This window comes from Thamnophis elegans, chromosome 7, assembly GCF_009769535.1.
Source record: "Thamnophis elegans isolate rThaEle1 chromosome 7, rThaEle1.pri, whole genome shotgun sequence".
Lineage (NCBI taxonomy): Eukaryota > Metazoa > Chordata > Lepidosauria > Squamata > Colubridae > Thamnophis > Thamnophis elegans.
In genome coordinates this window covers 69,860,639-69,877,159 of record NC_045547.1, presented here as the reverse complement: position 1 = coordinate 69,877,159, position 16,521 = coordinate 69,860,639, and the positions used below count along the sequence as shown (strand labels likewise).

Sequence of the window (16,521 nt, the reverse complement as noted above, 5' to 3'; positions counted from 1 at the left end):
TTATGTCCTGAGGAAAAAACAACAACAAAGGAATGGCATTCTTTATCTGCAACATACTCTGTAAATCAAGTAGTTCTTTCAGTGTACATATCCATTGATTACACAGATGTTCGTCAATGCACCAGAAAGTCACTTCGCTGCACCGCCAGCGGTGATGCCGTGCCCTCTTTATGTAATACACTGCAAAAGATACATATACACCAATAAAAAGAGAATCACAGTTCCATACAAGCAACATTGCTCTACAAATATAACAACAGGTAGCATTTACACAATGCTTGAGAATTCTGAAAGAAGTTCATGTCCAATGGTTATTTAAGGTCACACATCCCGAGAAAAAGAAAAAGCTGCCAACCAGGCGGGCAAGGAATTCATCATCAGGTGACTCCTTGCCAATCTTTGAGAGAGTGTCTTTTTCCAACGTTAGGAAATCTTAGCTGGACTAAATTTATTTGCACTGGTATAAAATATTTGCCCATCTTGGAGCAAAAGACTGGGAATTCTGCTCCTTCCCTGCCCCCTGCCCTCCCAATTTCCACTGAATTTATGAATGGCTAGAACTATGCACCAAAAAGGACACTGTTTTGCAGAAAATAAATCCGACCCGGATAATAAGCTCAATTGGGCTTTTGAGCGCATGCGCTAAACTAAGCTCTCCCCTGAAAATAAACCCTCCCAGAAAATATTGCAACACAGCACAGCCATGCAGTGACCACACTTGCCGCCTCCTGCACCTCAAAAATAATAAGACCTCCCTGAAAATAAGGCCAAGCACTTATTTCAGGGGTAAAAAAAAAATAAGACCCCGTCTTATTTTCAGGGAAACACAGTAGTGGCACTGAACAAAAAAAAAAAATTCAGTTACTAACCTACAGAAACTTTTTGTGGTATGGAAAACCACAGAAATTGTTTGAGGTTTTCCAATTAAAAAGTCATTGTACGAAGCAAGGAGATGGTGTTTTTAAATCTGTCAAAAAAGGTCACTTTTTTAAAAAGAATTTTTCACTGCTTAAGAAAACTATTCGTTACAGATAATCATGCATGCGAGTTTTCAATGTGCAGAGAAAAGAAAACCGTGACAATTTGGGCATTTAGGTTTATTCTTTCATTTAGTTGTCTATGTTGGACAGTTTATATCATCAATGCAGAATATTTGATTATCATTAGATATCATGCAAATGAGCGACGTGGTGAAAACTTTCGACTCTCACTCAGAAGGTTGAGAATTCAATTAACTCACATAAGCATCAGGAAGGACACCCAGCCAATAAATGCTCAGCTCCATCCAGTTGTCCCGACTCTACCCCAAATTAAGGGATTAGGCAAAGGTAAAGGTTCTCCTCGCACATATGTGCTAGTCGTTCTCCACTCTAGGGGGCAGTGCTCATCTCCATTTCAAAGCCGAACAGCCAGTGCTGTCTCCTGGTCATGTGGCCGGCATGACTAAATGCTGAAGGCGCACGGAACGCTGTTACCTTCCCATCAAAGGTGGTTCCTATTTTTGTACTTGCATTTTTACATGCTTTTGAACTGCTTGGTTGGCAGAAGCTGGGACAGGTAACAGGAGCTCACTCCGTTATGTGGCGCTCGGGATTCGAACTGCTGTCTGCCAACCTTTCTGATCGACAAGCTCAGTTTCTTAGCCACTGAGCCACTGCGTCCCCCATATTAAGGGATTAAGGATCATAAAAAGAGAGTTCATTGTATATCATGTACAAACTATAAAAGTCAGGCAAATTTAACTCTGCGGCATTTACGAAAGTCTTGAAAACGGAACACGCAGCATGACAGAAATTCAAAGTTCAAGGAGCCAAATAGCAAGAGATGAACTATGAAAATGGAAAAAAAAAGATTTGTCTTTAAAAGACATCTTAATAATCTCCTTTCTGCAAAGAAGGATTTCTGCATAGAAATAATTTTGGATGCAAATGTGGAGGAAAGGTTGAATGAATTCAGATCTTCTGTCAAGTAATAACTTAGTTCAAATGGCTTGTAACCTCTTGATAAGGCAGTCACAATGGTAGCTACTGCAGAAGAGGAACATTAAGTTTCATCAAGATAATTTTCTTCTCTCTCTCTCTCTCTCCTTTCTCTCCTCTCTCTGTCTCTCTTTCTGTGTGTGTGTAGCTCAAGAGGTTATGCGAATGCAGCTTGTTTGGTTCCATATATTATGCAAACCCAGCATGTTAATAATTTTAAAACTATTTGCACTAAAACGTGATTGCTTTTTTTTTACCGGTGAATGCATGAGGCTTTGACATTTTCTGCCATTTTCCAGGACGAGATTGTTTCGTTTCCCTTTCTTTCTCCTCAACAGCAATGATCTCAGAAATGGGCACAGCAGAGCTCTCTGCAAAAAAACAAAATAAAAAATAAAAATAGGAAGAGTTGTAAAATAAATAAACAGCCTAGTTGGACCAGAACCAAAGAAATATCTTGTGTGGCATTTTCTGCTCCTAGTGGGCGAAAACATGTCTGTGGGAAGCCCGAGACCAGAAAAGTATGTTAGTAACAAAAGTGTAAACATTTTTTAGGCATTCCCTTCAGAGGATATTTAAATCAAGCATGTTGCTGAAGAAAAGCTGAAAAATAAACTATCAAAATACATTTTGTGAAAGGAATGGATGTCTGTGGTGAGTGATAGTTTTTTATAACCAGAAACTGTAAATCAAAATATTTTGTCCAGAACAGAGGCAGTATTCAGCAGGTTCTGACCAGTTCTGGAAAATCAGTAGTGGAAATTTTGAGTAGCTCAGAGAACCAGTAAATGCCACCTCTGGCTGGCCCCGCCCCCATCTATTCTCTGCCTCCTGAGTCCCAGCTGATGGGAGGGAATGGAGATTTTATAGTATCCTTTCCCTGCCACCAAGCCACACCCACCAAGCCACGCCCACAGAACCTGTAGTAAAAAATTATTTTTATAAACACATGTGACAGGTTGGAATAACAAGGTGGATCAAAGGTATTAGGAGATGGCCCCCAACATATGTATCCCACATTATCTTTTTTTGATAGCGCCAAAAACAAAAAGATTCCATTGTGGGAAACTTGGAGGAATAATGGATGGAGGAAGGAATCCAAGTGGCATGTACTGTATATTGATTTTACTTTTATTTTGAAATGTGGAAAGAGATCGGTGATGGGATACAGTACAGTTCTCAACTTTGGCAACTTTTAAGATACGTGGACATCAACTCACAGAATCCTCCCAGCCAGCCTTTGGTTGAGCTGCCAAGTTTGATAAACACTGGCCTAATAATTCGATATTATTTTAGAGTTCTCAGCACTAATTTCTTTGTGCCCCAGATAAGAGGATGGCAATCTTTATGGGGTAATACACATTTTGCAAAAATGTTTATCATAGGATGGCGAACCTATGGCACGCGTACCCGAAGTGGCATGTGGAGCCATGTCATCTGGCACGTGTGGCATCGCCTGCTCCTCTTCTGGGTTTCTGGCATGCATGCGCGCACAAACAGCTGGTCTTCGCACGTGGGGCAGTGGCAGAAACCGGAAGAGCTGGTTTTCCAGTTTCTGGTGCGTGCACGTGCATGAATGTGTGCCAGTGACCAGAAGACGAGGTGCCCGGTGTGCATGCAAAACCAGAAGTTTATTTCCCAGTACGGCATGTCCCCTGGGAAGCTCCTCTTCTGTGGCCCCAACGAGTGCAAGCATGCTCCCTTTTCGGCACTGGGTGCCAAAAAGGTTCATCATCACTGTCATAGAAGAAAAGAACTAAAGTAAAATCTTCCCCAGGTTGAACTTGGTTCCTGGTGTCTCCATGCCACCATGGTCCCAGGAGTGTCTGGACTACTGGATGGAAGTGGTTGGTTACTGCCAACTTTTCAATCTAGTCTACAACTCTAGGAATTCCTAGTACTCATCTAGATACTATCCAGGACTTGGGTGCTTAGTATATCAAATTAGTGGCAATTACACCTATGCACCTGCAGAAACTATTCTATAAACTTGCTTCAAACATTAGATGAAGACAACATATCTCTCTTTACTCATTAATTTTTTCCAGGCTCTGCAGGAGTTTTAAGAGTTAGACTAAAGACACACTGCTTTCATGCTCTGAGTGAAAATTGTAAGGCCCGAAGCATTCCCCACCCCCACCCCTCAAATCATTTTCAAAGCAAGCACAGTAATTATGCCAGGAGAATAATGAGATTTGGGCTGAAATGAAAATCACCGCAAGGTAGGTTCTTGCCACTATGACTTAGAGGTTTTTGAGGATGTCAGCTTCATAAAAGAAAAGAACAGTTGCAAGGAGCCAAGGTCTATGAATAAAATCTATTCTTCATGCCTCCGAGTAAAATTGAGAATATGGATTTGTGCCTTATGGTTCAGTATAATCACCGAAAGTCTCTCCTTGAGGGAGATGGGCGGTTTAGAAACATGAAGAATAAACAAACAAACGTATACCATGGCTGTCAAAAACAGGACTTTTATAGGAGGTGAAAAAAAAATTGGGGGGAGAGGGAGTGTAGATAATCCTCTCCAAAAGACCATTGCTTTAGAATTAGGTCAGTAAATGCTATGTGCATTTATTTGTGTATGATGAATCTTTTTGTTGTTGTTCAAACCCATATAGTTGCATAGTTCTGGAAAGCCTACATTTAGCTAAACTGTTGGTTTCGAAAACAACAATGAACTGCAATCACAGGGCTTATTTTAGCTCTGAATCCATGCATAGCAACCAGTGTGTTAATCCTGATGCAAAGCTCCGCCTCTTGAGTACTGAATGATTAAAGTAGTATGTTTTAGACTTGGCAATTTAAAAATGAATGGACTTTTGACTGGGAAATTCTATTGGCTGAAGTCCATTCATCTTAGAGTTAAAGTTTATGTATGTATGTATGTATATATGTATGTATATGTATGTATGTGCATGTGTGTATGTATGTATGTATACACACACACACACACATACACACAAACCTCCGAAGACATCTCTCTGGTCATGTGGCCGGCATTGACTAAGCACTGAAGGCGCACGGAATGGTGTTATCTTCTCACCATTTGTGGTTCCTATTTTTTCTACTTGCATTTTTTACATGCTTTCGAACTGCTAGGTTGGCAGAAGCTGGGACAAGTAACTGCTGACCTTTCTGATCAACAAGCTCAGTGTCTTAGCCACTGAGCCACCATGTCCCTATATATGTATGTATACACACACACACACACACACGTGTGTGTGTGTGTGCGTGTGTCAGGGGTGGGTTCCTGCCAGTTCTAAACTCTTCTATAGAAGAGATTCCACAAATCTACAGTGCCGTTTAGAACCGGATCCAGCTCCCTCCCCCCACCCGTTCACACATCATCAAGATGAAGAGCGAGAAGAGGAATTCTGGGAGTTGAAGTCCACAAGTCTTAAAGCTGTCAAGTTTGAACACCCCTGGGTTTTTTTTCCTAAAGGGTTAGGGGTACAAAGGTCTTGTAACTTGACAGCTTTAAGACTTGCACACTTCAATGGCAGAGTTCCTGAGCCAACATTTTGGTTGCTAAGCAAGAGCGTTGTTAAGTGAGTTTCACCACATTTTGCAAGTTGGCCACATCCACCCAGTCACATGTCTGGCAAGCCACTCCCACCCAGTCACATGGCTGACAAGCCACTCCCACCCAGTCACATGGCTGGCAAGCCACTCCCACAAAGCAGGTGGGAGGTTCTAAAAAAATTTGAAACCCACCACTTACACATACAGTATGTAAATATAACTGCTTGTTAAACTATATAACTAATAAGTTCTCAGTGCACACTTCAAACTCAAAGAAACTATTTTATAGCAAAACATGAACTTACTTGGAAGATCCCAGCACCAGGAAAATCAAAAGTAGGTGGGTTTTAACAAAATTCCTGAAAAAAGCAATAGCTATTTCCATATTATTGTCAAAAGAATTATAAGATGCTGCCAGCAGCTGAGTTTAATTTAGACAGACTTTCCTTATTTACAAATCATACAAGCCAACATCTCTCTCAGCCCTTCCACTCTCTTCCTGTACTACCCAAAGAGGAAAAAGTGGTTTTCTTGCTGAACAACTGCAGCTTTTCTGCTTTTTTCTCAAGACTCAAAGGAGGGAGCTTTATATTTGCCGTTTCACTGTACACCCAGTGGACTGAAATATAATTTTCCCATGCTTAAAATTGTCACCTTGCCCCCTATGATGAATGAGAAACTTCTCTAAGAAGCATAAAAAACTGGGGTGCACCCACCTTGGTTTAGGACTGGACTAATATATCTTGTAGACTGGCAGTCTGGTAAAAACCACTTGTGAAGTAGTAAAGATTTTTGCTGACTGTCAAGTCATACAAAGATAATGGTCAGAAAGAAAGCTAAGATTTTCTGTTAGTTCTGCAAGTAGCAGAAAATACCATAAATTCCAAGTAATTCCAAAAATACTGAATGAGTTATACTGAAATTATTGAATATACATAAGAAATACTGAAAATACAGTAGCAGAAAGTATCTGGGAATATACCTGTAGCAGGTTTTTTTTTTTGTAAAGGAGAATTCATCCCATCTAAAGAAATGCATAATTTGTAAATTCAAAATACTAAAACATTTTAAAATTAAGTTCTGTTAAAGCTAGGTACATTTCCTCCCAAAATTGGGGTTGGGACGATGGGTAAATCTTAGTGAGAAATTTCTTTTCCCCATAAGCAGCACTCTTTCTCTGCACAACAGAGCACATCTTAATTGAATCATGATTTACTAAACTTATCTACCACACAGAAATATAAACTAGCCATACTGCCCTGAGTTCGCACAACCTGGGTATCAACCATACTAATGTGTTGCACCAATATAGCATGGAGGCTGATCTCCATGTCGTATTGGTACATCACATTAGTTGTATTGGTACAACATTTGGTGGGGGGGGGGGGACCTGTCTTCCCACTGAATCAATGGATTAAATAAATTTAATTGTGGGGTCCTTGGTGCTCTCTGAGCTCAGTTGTTTTCTTGCAGATGTTTCATCACCCAAATTAGATAACATCATCAATGCTAATAGGGAGTGTGATTTGCTCTCATTTTGCTTATTTAAATAGCGTTCTTACATAGCTTATTCGGTGGGATTGTTACTTTAGCAGTGGAGCACTTGGTTGATATGGATGGTTTTACGAGAGACTTGTGTTTCTAATTTGCCATTACTAACAAAATAGCCAGGGAAAGTAGTCTGGTGTTGTTTTCTGCTCCCCTAGTGAATTTTATTCCTTTGAAGATGCTGTTGATGGTTTCATGTATAGTCTCTGATTGGTCTTTTTTATTATGACAATGGTGTTATCTGCAGTGGTGAAATTCAATTTTTTTTACTACCAGTTTTGTGGGTGTGGCTTGGTGGGCATGGCAGAGGAAGGACATTGCAAAATCTCCATTTCCACCCCACTCTGGGGCCAGCCAGAGGTGGCATTTGCCGGTTCTCAGAACTACTCAAAATTTCTGCTACTGGTTCTCCAGTACCTGTCAGAACCTGCTGGATTTCACCCCTGGTTATCTGTGTATGGGAGCCATATTTTGGGTTGTATGCATGGGAGTATTATAGACTCCAGCTGTTGCATTATAGTCTCTCCTATTAGTCCTGAAAGCGATGATCCCATGAACAAATCTTCAGCGATGATCTCATAAACAAATCTTCCTTAGTTTTTTGATATATCTATCCATTAAACTGAACGTGTCTAGTCAGGCAAAAGTTGATAAGGTCCCTGATTCTGGATATTTCAGTCTTGAAGTATTTGGTTACATCAAGTGTGTTGTGTAGTAGTGCAGTCATGTATTCTTTGGCTAATTCTTAGGGTGCAAAAAATTTTGCGCTAGCAATTGAGACCATGATTTCATCTTCATCTACTGTCACATTTTTGATTGTTTGGAGCTGCTGTAACGAGGAGTTTATGGAGTATCTGCTTCCCTCTGTGATGTGTTCAAGCTTTTTTGTCAATTCTTTAGCAATGCTGTGGGTTGGAGTGCCTAGTAATGAAACAATTGGACATAAAGGTATGTCTGGTTTGTGTGTTCTGGGGTATCAATAGAAGTGTGGAGGATGGGTCCACTGCTACAGATATTATCTTCTATTGGAAACAAATTTAAACATCAGGAGAAAAAAGTTTAATTCACTTTACTTTTGCTGCCAAGTGAGCTTCACTGAATAACTTCTGAACTGCTTCTTGAGGCAGATCTACGAAAATCACTTAAACTGGCAAGGTAGATGGTACACAAGTTTAATAAATAAAATTATCTTTGCATTCCATTCTAAAGCTCCCGCTTATCAATATAAAGATAGGTTCTGAATCTGAATTGCTGGGCAAGTCCTTGCAGTTTTCTTTTAATCCCCCATAGACATCAAATGTTGCCTTAGATCTATTTAAAACAGGGGTCACCAACCTTTCAAACCTCAGGGACCACTAAATTCATAATTTTAAATCCTGCGGGCCACTAATATGATTTTTTTTAAAAAAAAAAAAGATAAATAGCGTTTAGTGCAATATAAAAATGCAAATAATTTTTCTGCAGACCACCAAAATTTTCTATAGGACCACCAAAGGGGGTCTTTTTAAAGCAGCGGTCACCAACTGCTTCTTGGGGCAGATCTACGAAAATCACTTAAACTGGCAAGGTGGATGGCACACAAGTTTAATAAATAAAAATTATATTTGCATTCCATTCTAAAGCTCCCGCTTATCAATATAAAGATAGATTCTGAATCTTCATTGTGTATCTTAAAAATCCCACAACAACAGGCCTGGTCCTTTGTCCTGAATAGAAACAGAATCCCATATTATAAGCAATTTCTACTTTTTAAAAAAAAATATACATTTATTTGTAAACTATAAATGCTCAATGTCACAATGCATGATTAAAAAATAATCTATACATACTCTTTAAACAGATCACTTTATTTTTGTTTACTCTCAACAGCATTTTAACATTCATGGCATGTTGTTTATCAGGGCTTTGAAGATGAATGGTTCCTTTTCCATGTGAAGAATACTAAAGTTTTTTAACTTTGATATTTTCTTCTCCGAGATAAAATTGCTGCTTTATCTCCAAAAATTTCAGTTTCATTTCCTTTAGTGCAGTTTTTAACTCTAAAAGTCATTTTAAGAGAGTATGAATCCTCAGAGAAAGTATATAAAGTAATATGCAACTTTGCATGATTTGTTTATTTGCTACTTTTTCTTATTCAGAAGTAAGCGTAGTAGAAGTTGCAGTTTTTTCAGGTTGATGTGAGTTTTCTGTTTATCAATAAAGTTATAAAGTAATTAAAGACGAGGGAGAGACCTTGAACCATTCAGATTACTGTGCTTGGAAAGTCCTTGTCATAATAGGAACCACTTGTCAGCAAATAACTATTTTAAATGCTTTGCAATATATGAATATATTGCTCTTCGGTAGAATAGAAGGTAGTGAAGTTCATGTTACATAATATACATGGGAAATAAAACAATGATATTTGATTTCCAAAGGTCAACCGAAGCAAAGTATGTTTGTTTATCTGAAAAAGCCAGGAACAATGCTAATTACCGGATATATATATATATATATATATATATATATATATATATGTGTGTGTGTGTGTGTGTGTGTGTGTGTGTGTGTGTGAGATTTGTTTTTTTATTTTTTTATTTGACGAGCCGATTGACAGATGATGGAAGCAGTTAGCTTCCTCCCATAATTGGGGCTTACCAGGGGTTGTGACTCTAAATATATATATGTTTTCTGAGGTTTTCGCGGGTGTTAGTATGTAGGTCTCTAGTTGTTCGGGTTTTCTCCCGCGTAGAATTGGAGATGTCTTGGCGACGTTTCAACGAAGTCACATTCGTCATCTTCAGTCAGCAGCAGCCTGAAGATGACGAATGTGACTTCGTCGAAACGTCGCCAAGACATCTCCAATTCTACGCGGGAGAAAACCCGAACAACTAGAGACCTACATATATATATATATATATATATATATATATATATATATATATATATATATATATATATATATATATATATATACCCCCAACATAAGGAAACTAAAACATATTGGGAGAAGGGGAGTGATGAGATTCAATTTTTTTTATTACCGGTTCTGTGGGTGTGGCTTGATGGGCTGGGAAAGGAAGGATACTTCAAAATCCCCATTTCCTCCCGATCATCTGGGACTCAGGAGGCAGAGAATAGATGGGGGCAGGGCCAGTCAGAGGTGGTATTTACCAGTTCTCCGAACTACTCAAAATTTCCGCTACCGGTTCTCCAGAACTGGTCAGAACCTGCTGAATACCACCTCTTTAGAAGTGAGATTGTTGTAAAGGAAGAAGCAGCTATAGGGAGGAAGACTCGGTGGACTCAAGAATCAGGAAAGCCTGAGGCTTTAGTTTTTATGCAGCAAGTACTTCTGATGAAATAAACATCCTGAGGTATTCTGAAATGAAAGCTAGCAATTATCTGCCTATATTGAAAGAAGGATTATTTCAAATGGACAGCTCTTTGGATTATTTGTTAAAACCTTGTGACATCTTTCCTTAATCAATGGACAACCCTCCCCCCTCTCCCTTCAAAAAATAAAGTTGTAGAGAAGATGTGGGATTATTGCCAATGGTAAATCATACCGGAATCTAGATTGTTTTTCGCCCCAGCCTTGAAAAATGTGTTGTTTGAGGCAAGGTGATTTGCATAGAGGAAGTCTTTCTAAAAGTGCACTTAATTACAATTTGCAGCTTCCTCTGACTGTAGTTCAGATAAGATAGTAAGATATCATTCCTCAACTGCATGATTGGGTCTTCTGGATATGTGGATTTCAATTCACTGACTTCAGAGCAAGGGAGCTGCTACCAGGAACTTGATGCCCACTCGTGTGAAGGGTGCCACGGTTTAGGAAAGCAAATAAATGTGGAGAACATGGTAGAGATGACCTATAAGAGGTGGTTCCTTTGCTCAAGAGCCCTTGCACATAGCCCGAAAGCATTAATAAACCCTGAAGAACAATGATAAACCTATGAGCAATCAAAAAAGGCTGGGGTGGAAGCATGTTCTAGAATAACCAGATAGGCTGGCTGACTTGATCTCTCATTATTCACCACAAGTGATGGGTGAGTCTTAAATAACAAGACGACCTTTAATTATATCAAAAGTTTTCCACATTGCATTTTTTGCTGTGGTTGCAGCAAACCCAGAAGTTGTGGCTTCTCTTGGCGTTAAAAAGTCTATGATGGTTTCAGCAGAGGAAGCTAACCCACGCGTATCATACATGCAATCATAGAATGGCAAAAAGTTGTTAGTGACACTGAGATCAGACAAACTACAGTTGACAGTTTTTCAAATGGGGTTCAAATATATATGCTCCGTTGACATATACTGGGGATTATTAGTAAAGGTTTTACAGATTGTGCCAATAGGCTCTTAACCGATATTGGCTGAGAAAGCAAATGTTTCATGCGGTTATGTACAGTGCAGAGAGAAGCAACACTAAACCAATCCACAATTTGTTGGCCCTTTTAAGATGTCAGAGAGGAATGATTCACTACGTAAAATTGGTAAAATCATTATAAAACCTTTCACAGCAGTTGTTTAAATACCTGCAGTTGCCACTGTAAGGAAGGAAGCTTACAACTGCAAAATATTGTGTGCTACTTACATAACTCATACTGATTTCAAAATAAAACCAATGTTTTTTTTAAAAAAAACATTGGTGGCTGGGGAAGGGACAGCGAGTTATGCCCTAAGCTTTCCTAAGATGAGAAGGTTCTTGACTGCAAGCTACATTTGTTAAAATAATGTTTCAGAATTCGGCCAACTGAGTCGCAGTTAATCTTCCTTCCTTGCACAATACAGGATCATAAATTGACAAATAACGGAACAAATACCGAAAGGGGTGTGAGGTTTTTCTTAAGAAAAGGAAAAAAAAAAGAAGTAGGGCCCGAATAGAATAAAATATAGGATTAATTTGGTTGTTAATTTTAATTTAATTTTTAAATTTTTATTATAAATATCAATTGGGGTTTTTTTGGATACTTTATTTAATGTCCCTTTTAATTTTTGTAATATGTGTTTTCTTTTATGTTGTACGCTGCCCCGAATCCTTGGACAAAGGGCGGCATATAAATCCAATAAACCTAAACCTAAACCTTCATTAAAGGGTCAAAAGTTTCCCAAATGGCTTAAGAATTTTTCAAAGACACATATTTTTAACTAAGAAACCAAAAGGGCAACTTCCTAAAATTAAAAGAGAAGTACACAAGTGGATCTGGTTGCAAAACTTAGTTGCTTTAGTAGTACTGGAGTTGTTGTGTATTTGAACTTGTGTCCCTCCCTGTCAGTGTTGAACTCTGACAATTGCTGGGCAAGTCCCTGCAGTTTTCTTCTAATCTCCCATACACATCAAATGTTGCCTTAGGTCTCTTTAAAACAGGCGTCACCAACCTTTCGGACCTCAGGGACCACTAAATTCATAATTTTAAATCCCGCGGGCCACTAATATGATTTTTTTAAAAAAAAAAGATAAATAGCGTTTAGTGCAATATAAAAATGCAAATAATTTTTCTGCGGAGCACCAAAATTTTCTGGAGGACCACCAGTGGTCCACGAACCACCAGTTGGTGACCGCTGCTTTAAAAGGACCCCTTTTGGGATCTCCTGGACCTTGAAAGTTAAGAAAGGGACTGACTGTCCAGCACTTTGCACATGCCCAGCGGCGCATTTTCCAAGGACCCGGGTGCATATCTCTAAATCGGAGGCCACCGGGCTGGCTTCCTTCCCCACTCCCCCGACCCCGCTTTGCCACGGATGGCGGAGCGGCTACTCACCTGGCCCCCTGGGCGACTGTGGCTCCAAGCTCCGCCACGCCAAGAGCCCCAACTCCCGGTCTAAGGTGACCTCCTGGGCGCATTGTTCCAGCACCAGCAAGGAGATGAGCTGGGTCCGCCGGCCAGCCGGAATGGACCGCTCGCCCATGGCTCTTCAGTGACCCGGCGTCCTTGGATTAGGCGACATGACTGGGGGACGCTCGGTCCGGGGCTGGGCGAGCGCTGCCGCCGCCTCCGCCGCCACCGCAGCCACAGGGCGGCCGGGTAAATCCGCCCGTGGGATGTTTCAGAATCTGTTATCCTTCAGAATTTGCAGCTCGGCGCGCAGGGAGCATGCGCGGGAAGGCTTCGCGCACGCTCAGCAGCGGCGCAGGCCGCGGCGCGGTTCCCCGAAGCGGCGCCCGCCTCGCCTCAAGGGCCGCCAGAAGGCGAAACTCGGGCTGAGGTGGGTGGTGGTGGTGCCACTGAGCGGGTGGGTCGGCCCAGCCAGGTTCCCCGCTCCTCCTCCGGCTGGGGCTGACCTTGCCCCGTCTGCAAAAGGTGCCAAGCCCCGCGCCAGAGTAGAGGAACAGGGCTGGCGTCGTCGTCGTCGTCTCCGCCGCAGCCCTCATGCCAAGTGGGCGGTTGCAAGACGCCGAGTCAAGTTGGCCCTTGGCAGTAAAGTGCCACGCCAGCGACCCCCTTAAGGGCTCTCGGAAGAAGCGCCCTGGGGCTGGCGAGACGAGAGTTTCTCCTCATTGGTTTTTTATATAAGAAGAGATTGGCCAACCTTTCTTTCTTTCTTTCTTTCTTTCTTTCTTTCTTTCTTTCTTTCTTTCTTTCTCTCTCTCTCTCTCTCTTTCTCTCTTTCCTTCCTTCCTTCCTTCTCTTTCTTCCTTTCCTTCCTTCCCTTTCCTTCCTAACTTCCTTTCTTCCCTTCTCTTTCTTTCTTATGTTCTTTCATTCTTTCATTTGTTCTTTCTTTATTTGATTTGTCAATCTTTTACAAGATACTAGGAATAAACGTGTATGAATGAAATGGCTACAAATAAATGGGGACAGTAGGACAGGGACAGTAGGCATGAAGCTTATATGCATGCCCTCCCTTACAGACCTCTTAGGAATGGGATGAGGTCCATAGTAGACAGTTTTAAGGTTAAAGTTTTGGGGATTTGAAGACGTAACAACAGAGTCGGGTAGTGCATTCCAGGCATTGACTTTGTCTGAAATGACATAAGGTCTCCTGCTTGAGCAGGGGTTAGACTAGAAGACAGTTGTAACAGATTTAACAGCCGGAAGGGACCTTCTAGCTCATCTATTCCAACCCCCCCCCCCCTCAAGCAGGAGACCCTACACCATTTCTGACAAATGGCAGTCCAGTCTCTTCTTGAAAGTCTCAAGTGATGAAGCTCCCACAACTTCCAAGGGCAACTTTTGTTCCATTGGTTGTTTGTTCTCACTGTCAGAAAGTTCCTCCTTATTTCTATTATTTATTTTGTCAACAGGTACAAAGTAACAGGTATTAGTGTAAACATGGACATCGTGTGAGATTGGTACAAATAGATGGATATAAATAAGTATAACATGGCCATGAACACATAAAATGAGTACATATCAATAGGAACAGTAGGACAGAGACGGTAGGCATGCTGGTGCGCTTATGGATGCCACCTTAGGGACCTTTTAGGAAACGTGTGAGGTCCACGGTGGACAGTTTAAGGTTAAAGATATGGGGGTTTGAGGAGCTAACAACAGACTCAGGTAGAGTGTTCCATGCATTGATGACTTTATTGTTGAAGTCATATTTACTGCAATCGAGTTTGGAGCTGTTTACTTTGAATTTGTATCTTTTGTTTGCCCGTGTATTATTGCGGTTGAAGCTGAAGAAGTCATTTACAGGTAGGATGTTATAGCAGATAATTTTGTGTACTATGTAGGCTGGGATGTAGGTGGCGTAGTTCGAGGTTGTCCAGGCCTAAAATTTCAAGGCTGGTGGCATAAGGGATTTTATTTCTAGATTGAATCTCTTCTTGATCAGTTTCTATTCATTGCTTCTTGTCTGGTCTTTGGGTGCTTTGGAAAATAGCTCAACCCCCTCCTTTCTGTGGCAGCCCCTCAAATATTGGAAGACTGCTATCATGTCTCCCCTGGTCCTTCTCTTCAGTAGGCTAGCCATGCCCAGTTTCTGTAACCATTCTTCATATGTTTTAGTTTCCAGTCCCCTAATCATCTTGGTTGCTCTCCTCTGCACTTTTTCTAGAGTCTCAACATCTTTTTAATAATGTGGTGACCAAAACTGGATACAGTACTCTAGGTGTGGTCTTACTAAGACTTTCTAGAGTAATATTAATATCTCCCTTGATCTTGATTGTATCCCTCTGTTAATGCAATTTAGGATTGCATAGGCTTCTTTGGCTGCCGCTGCACACTGCTGGCTCATATTTAGCTGGTTGTCCATTAAGACTCCAAGATCCCTCTCACAGTTACTGCTAAACCTCCAAGGTCTCTTCCAGCTGTTGTTATTCTTCTGTTTTATAGGCGACCTCGCACTTGGCTGGCTTCTTAGTGCGGCTGTCCAGAATTGATCCCTTTAAACATTCCCTTAAAACAGGCTTCTCTGTTGGCTTGGTTTTTGTTTTTGTTTTAAAATCGCAAATCTCCTCTCTGGTCTGAAATCGCAGCCTCTTCCCTCATCTTAAGTCCCGAGAAAACAAGTTGAAAGATGATCTTAACTTTTGCTTCGGCTCTTCTTTCGCATTCGTGGCTCTAATGGATGAGAAAGATGTTTTCAAAAACGGGCAGCTTTTCAAGGTTGCTCCAGACTTGCTTCCTTTAGCTGCTCAAGGAAATTGGCAGATGAGAGTGAAGCAGAAGCTGGCCTGTGTCCAGATCCTTAGAGTGGTCAAGAGAAATTGTGGTTGGCAGACAAATATTATAGAATAGAACAGAACAGAATAAATTCTTTATTGGCCAAGTGTGATTGGGTCTTTGGTGCCTATGCTCTCAGTGTACATAAAAGAAAAGATACATTCATCAAGAATCATAAGTTACAACACTTAATGATAGTCATAGGGTACAAATAAGCAATCAAATCATACTAGGAAACAATATAAGTGGCAAGGATACAACAACAAAGTTACAGTCCTGCAGTCATAAGTGGGAGGAGATAGGTGATAGGAACGATGAAAAGATTAATAGTAATAGTAATGCAGCCTTAATAAATAGTTTGACAGTGTTGAGGGAATTATTTGTTTAGCAGAGTGATGGCATTCTGTGTCTAGTCTAGTTGCTTCTGTGTCTAGTCTAGTTGTCTTGGTGTGCAGTGCTCTATAGTATCATTTTGAGGGTAGGAGTTGAAACAATTTACAGTCCTCTTTTTGACTCATGCAGTATATAGGTCCTCATACTTGGCAGTAATTGTCTTTTCTGCAGTTCTAATTATCCTCTGAAGTCAGTTATAGAGGTGCAGATGACGGACTCAATAATTCCTCTGTAGAACTGTATCAGCAGCTCCTTGGGCAGTTTGAACTTTCTGAGTTGGCACAGAAGGAACATCTTTGTTGTGGTTTTCTGATGATGTTTTTGATGTTAGGTATCCATTTTAGGTCTTGAGATATGATAGAACCTAACTGCCCCAAAGCCTGATTTTGCAAAATGGGAATACAATAGGATGGGGTGTTAGTCTTGGCAAACTAGAAAATAATTAAGTTTATCATAATTAGTAACTAAGTATTGCTAATCTTTGAATAGTG

General features: G+C 40.6%; 1 protein-coding gene across 2 annotated transcripts in view; it reads right to left on the bottom strand.

Annotated features, from left to right (window-relative positions):
• The window catches only part of CERK (ceramide kinase), a 43,045-nt gene extending 29,851 nt beyond the window's left edge, over positions 1 to 13,194 (bottom strand). For both annotated transcript variants that reach the window (XR_004255734.1, XM_032221237.1), the window contains exons 1-3: positions 12,791 to 13,194; positions 2,237 to 2,350; positions 58 to 180 (exon numbers count right to left, since the gene is read on the bottom strand). Coding sequence is in view for 1 of the 2 variants with exons in the window: in XM_032221237.1 (XP_032077128.1) it covers positions 58 to 180; positions 2,237 to 2,350; positions 12,791 to 12,938 (385 nt within the window). In the remaining variant the exon portion in view is untranslated. The remainder of the gene's footprint in view (positions 1 to 57; positions 181 to 2,236; positions 2,351 to 12,790) is intronic.
• Between the last annotated feature and the right edge of the window lie 3,327 nt (positions 13,195 to 16,521).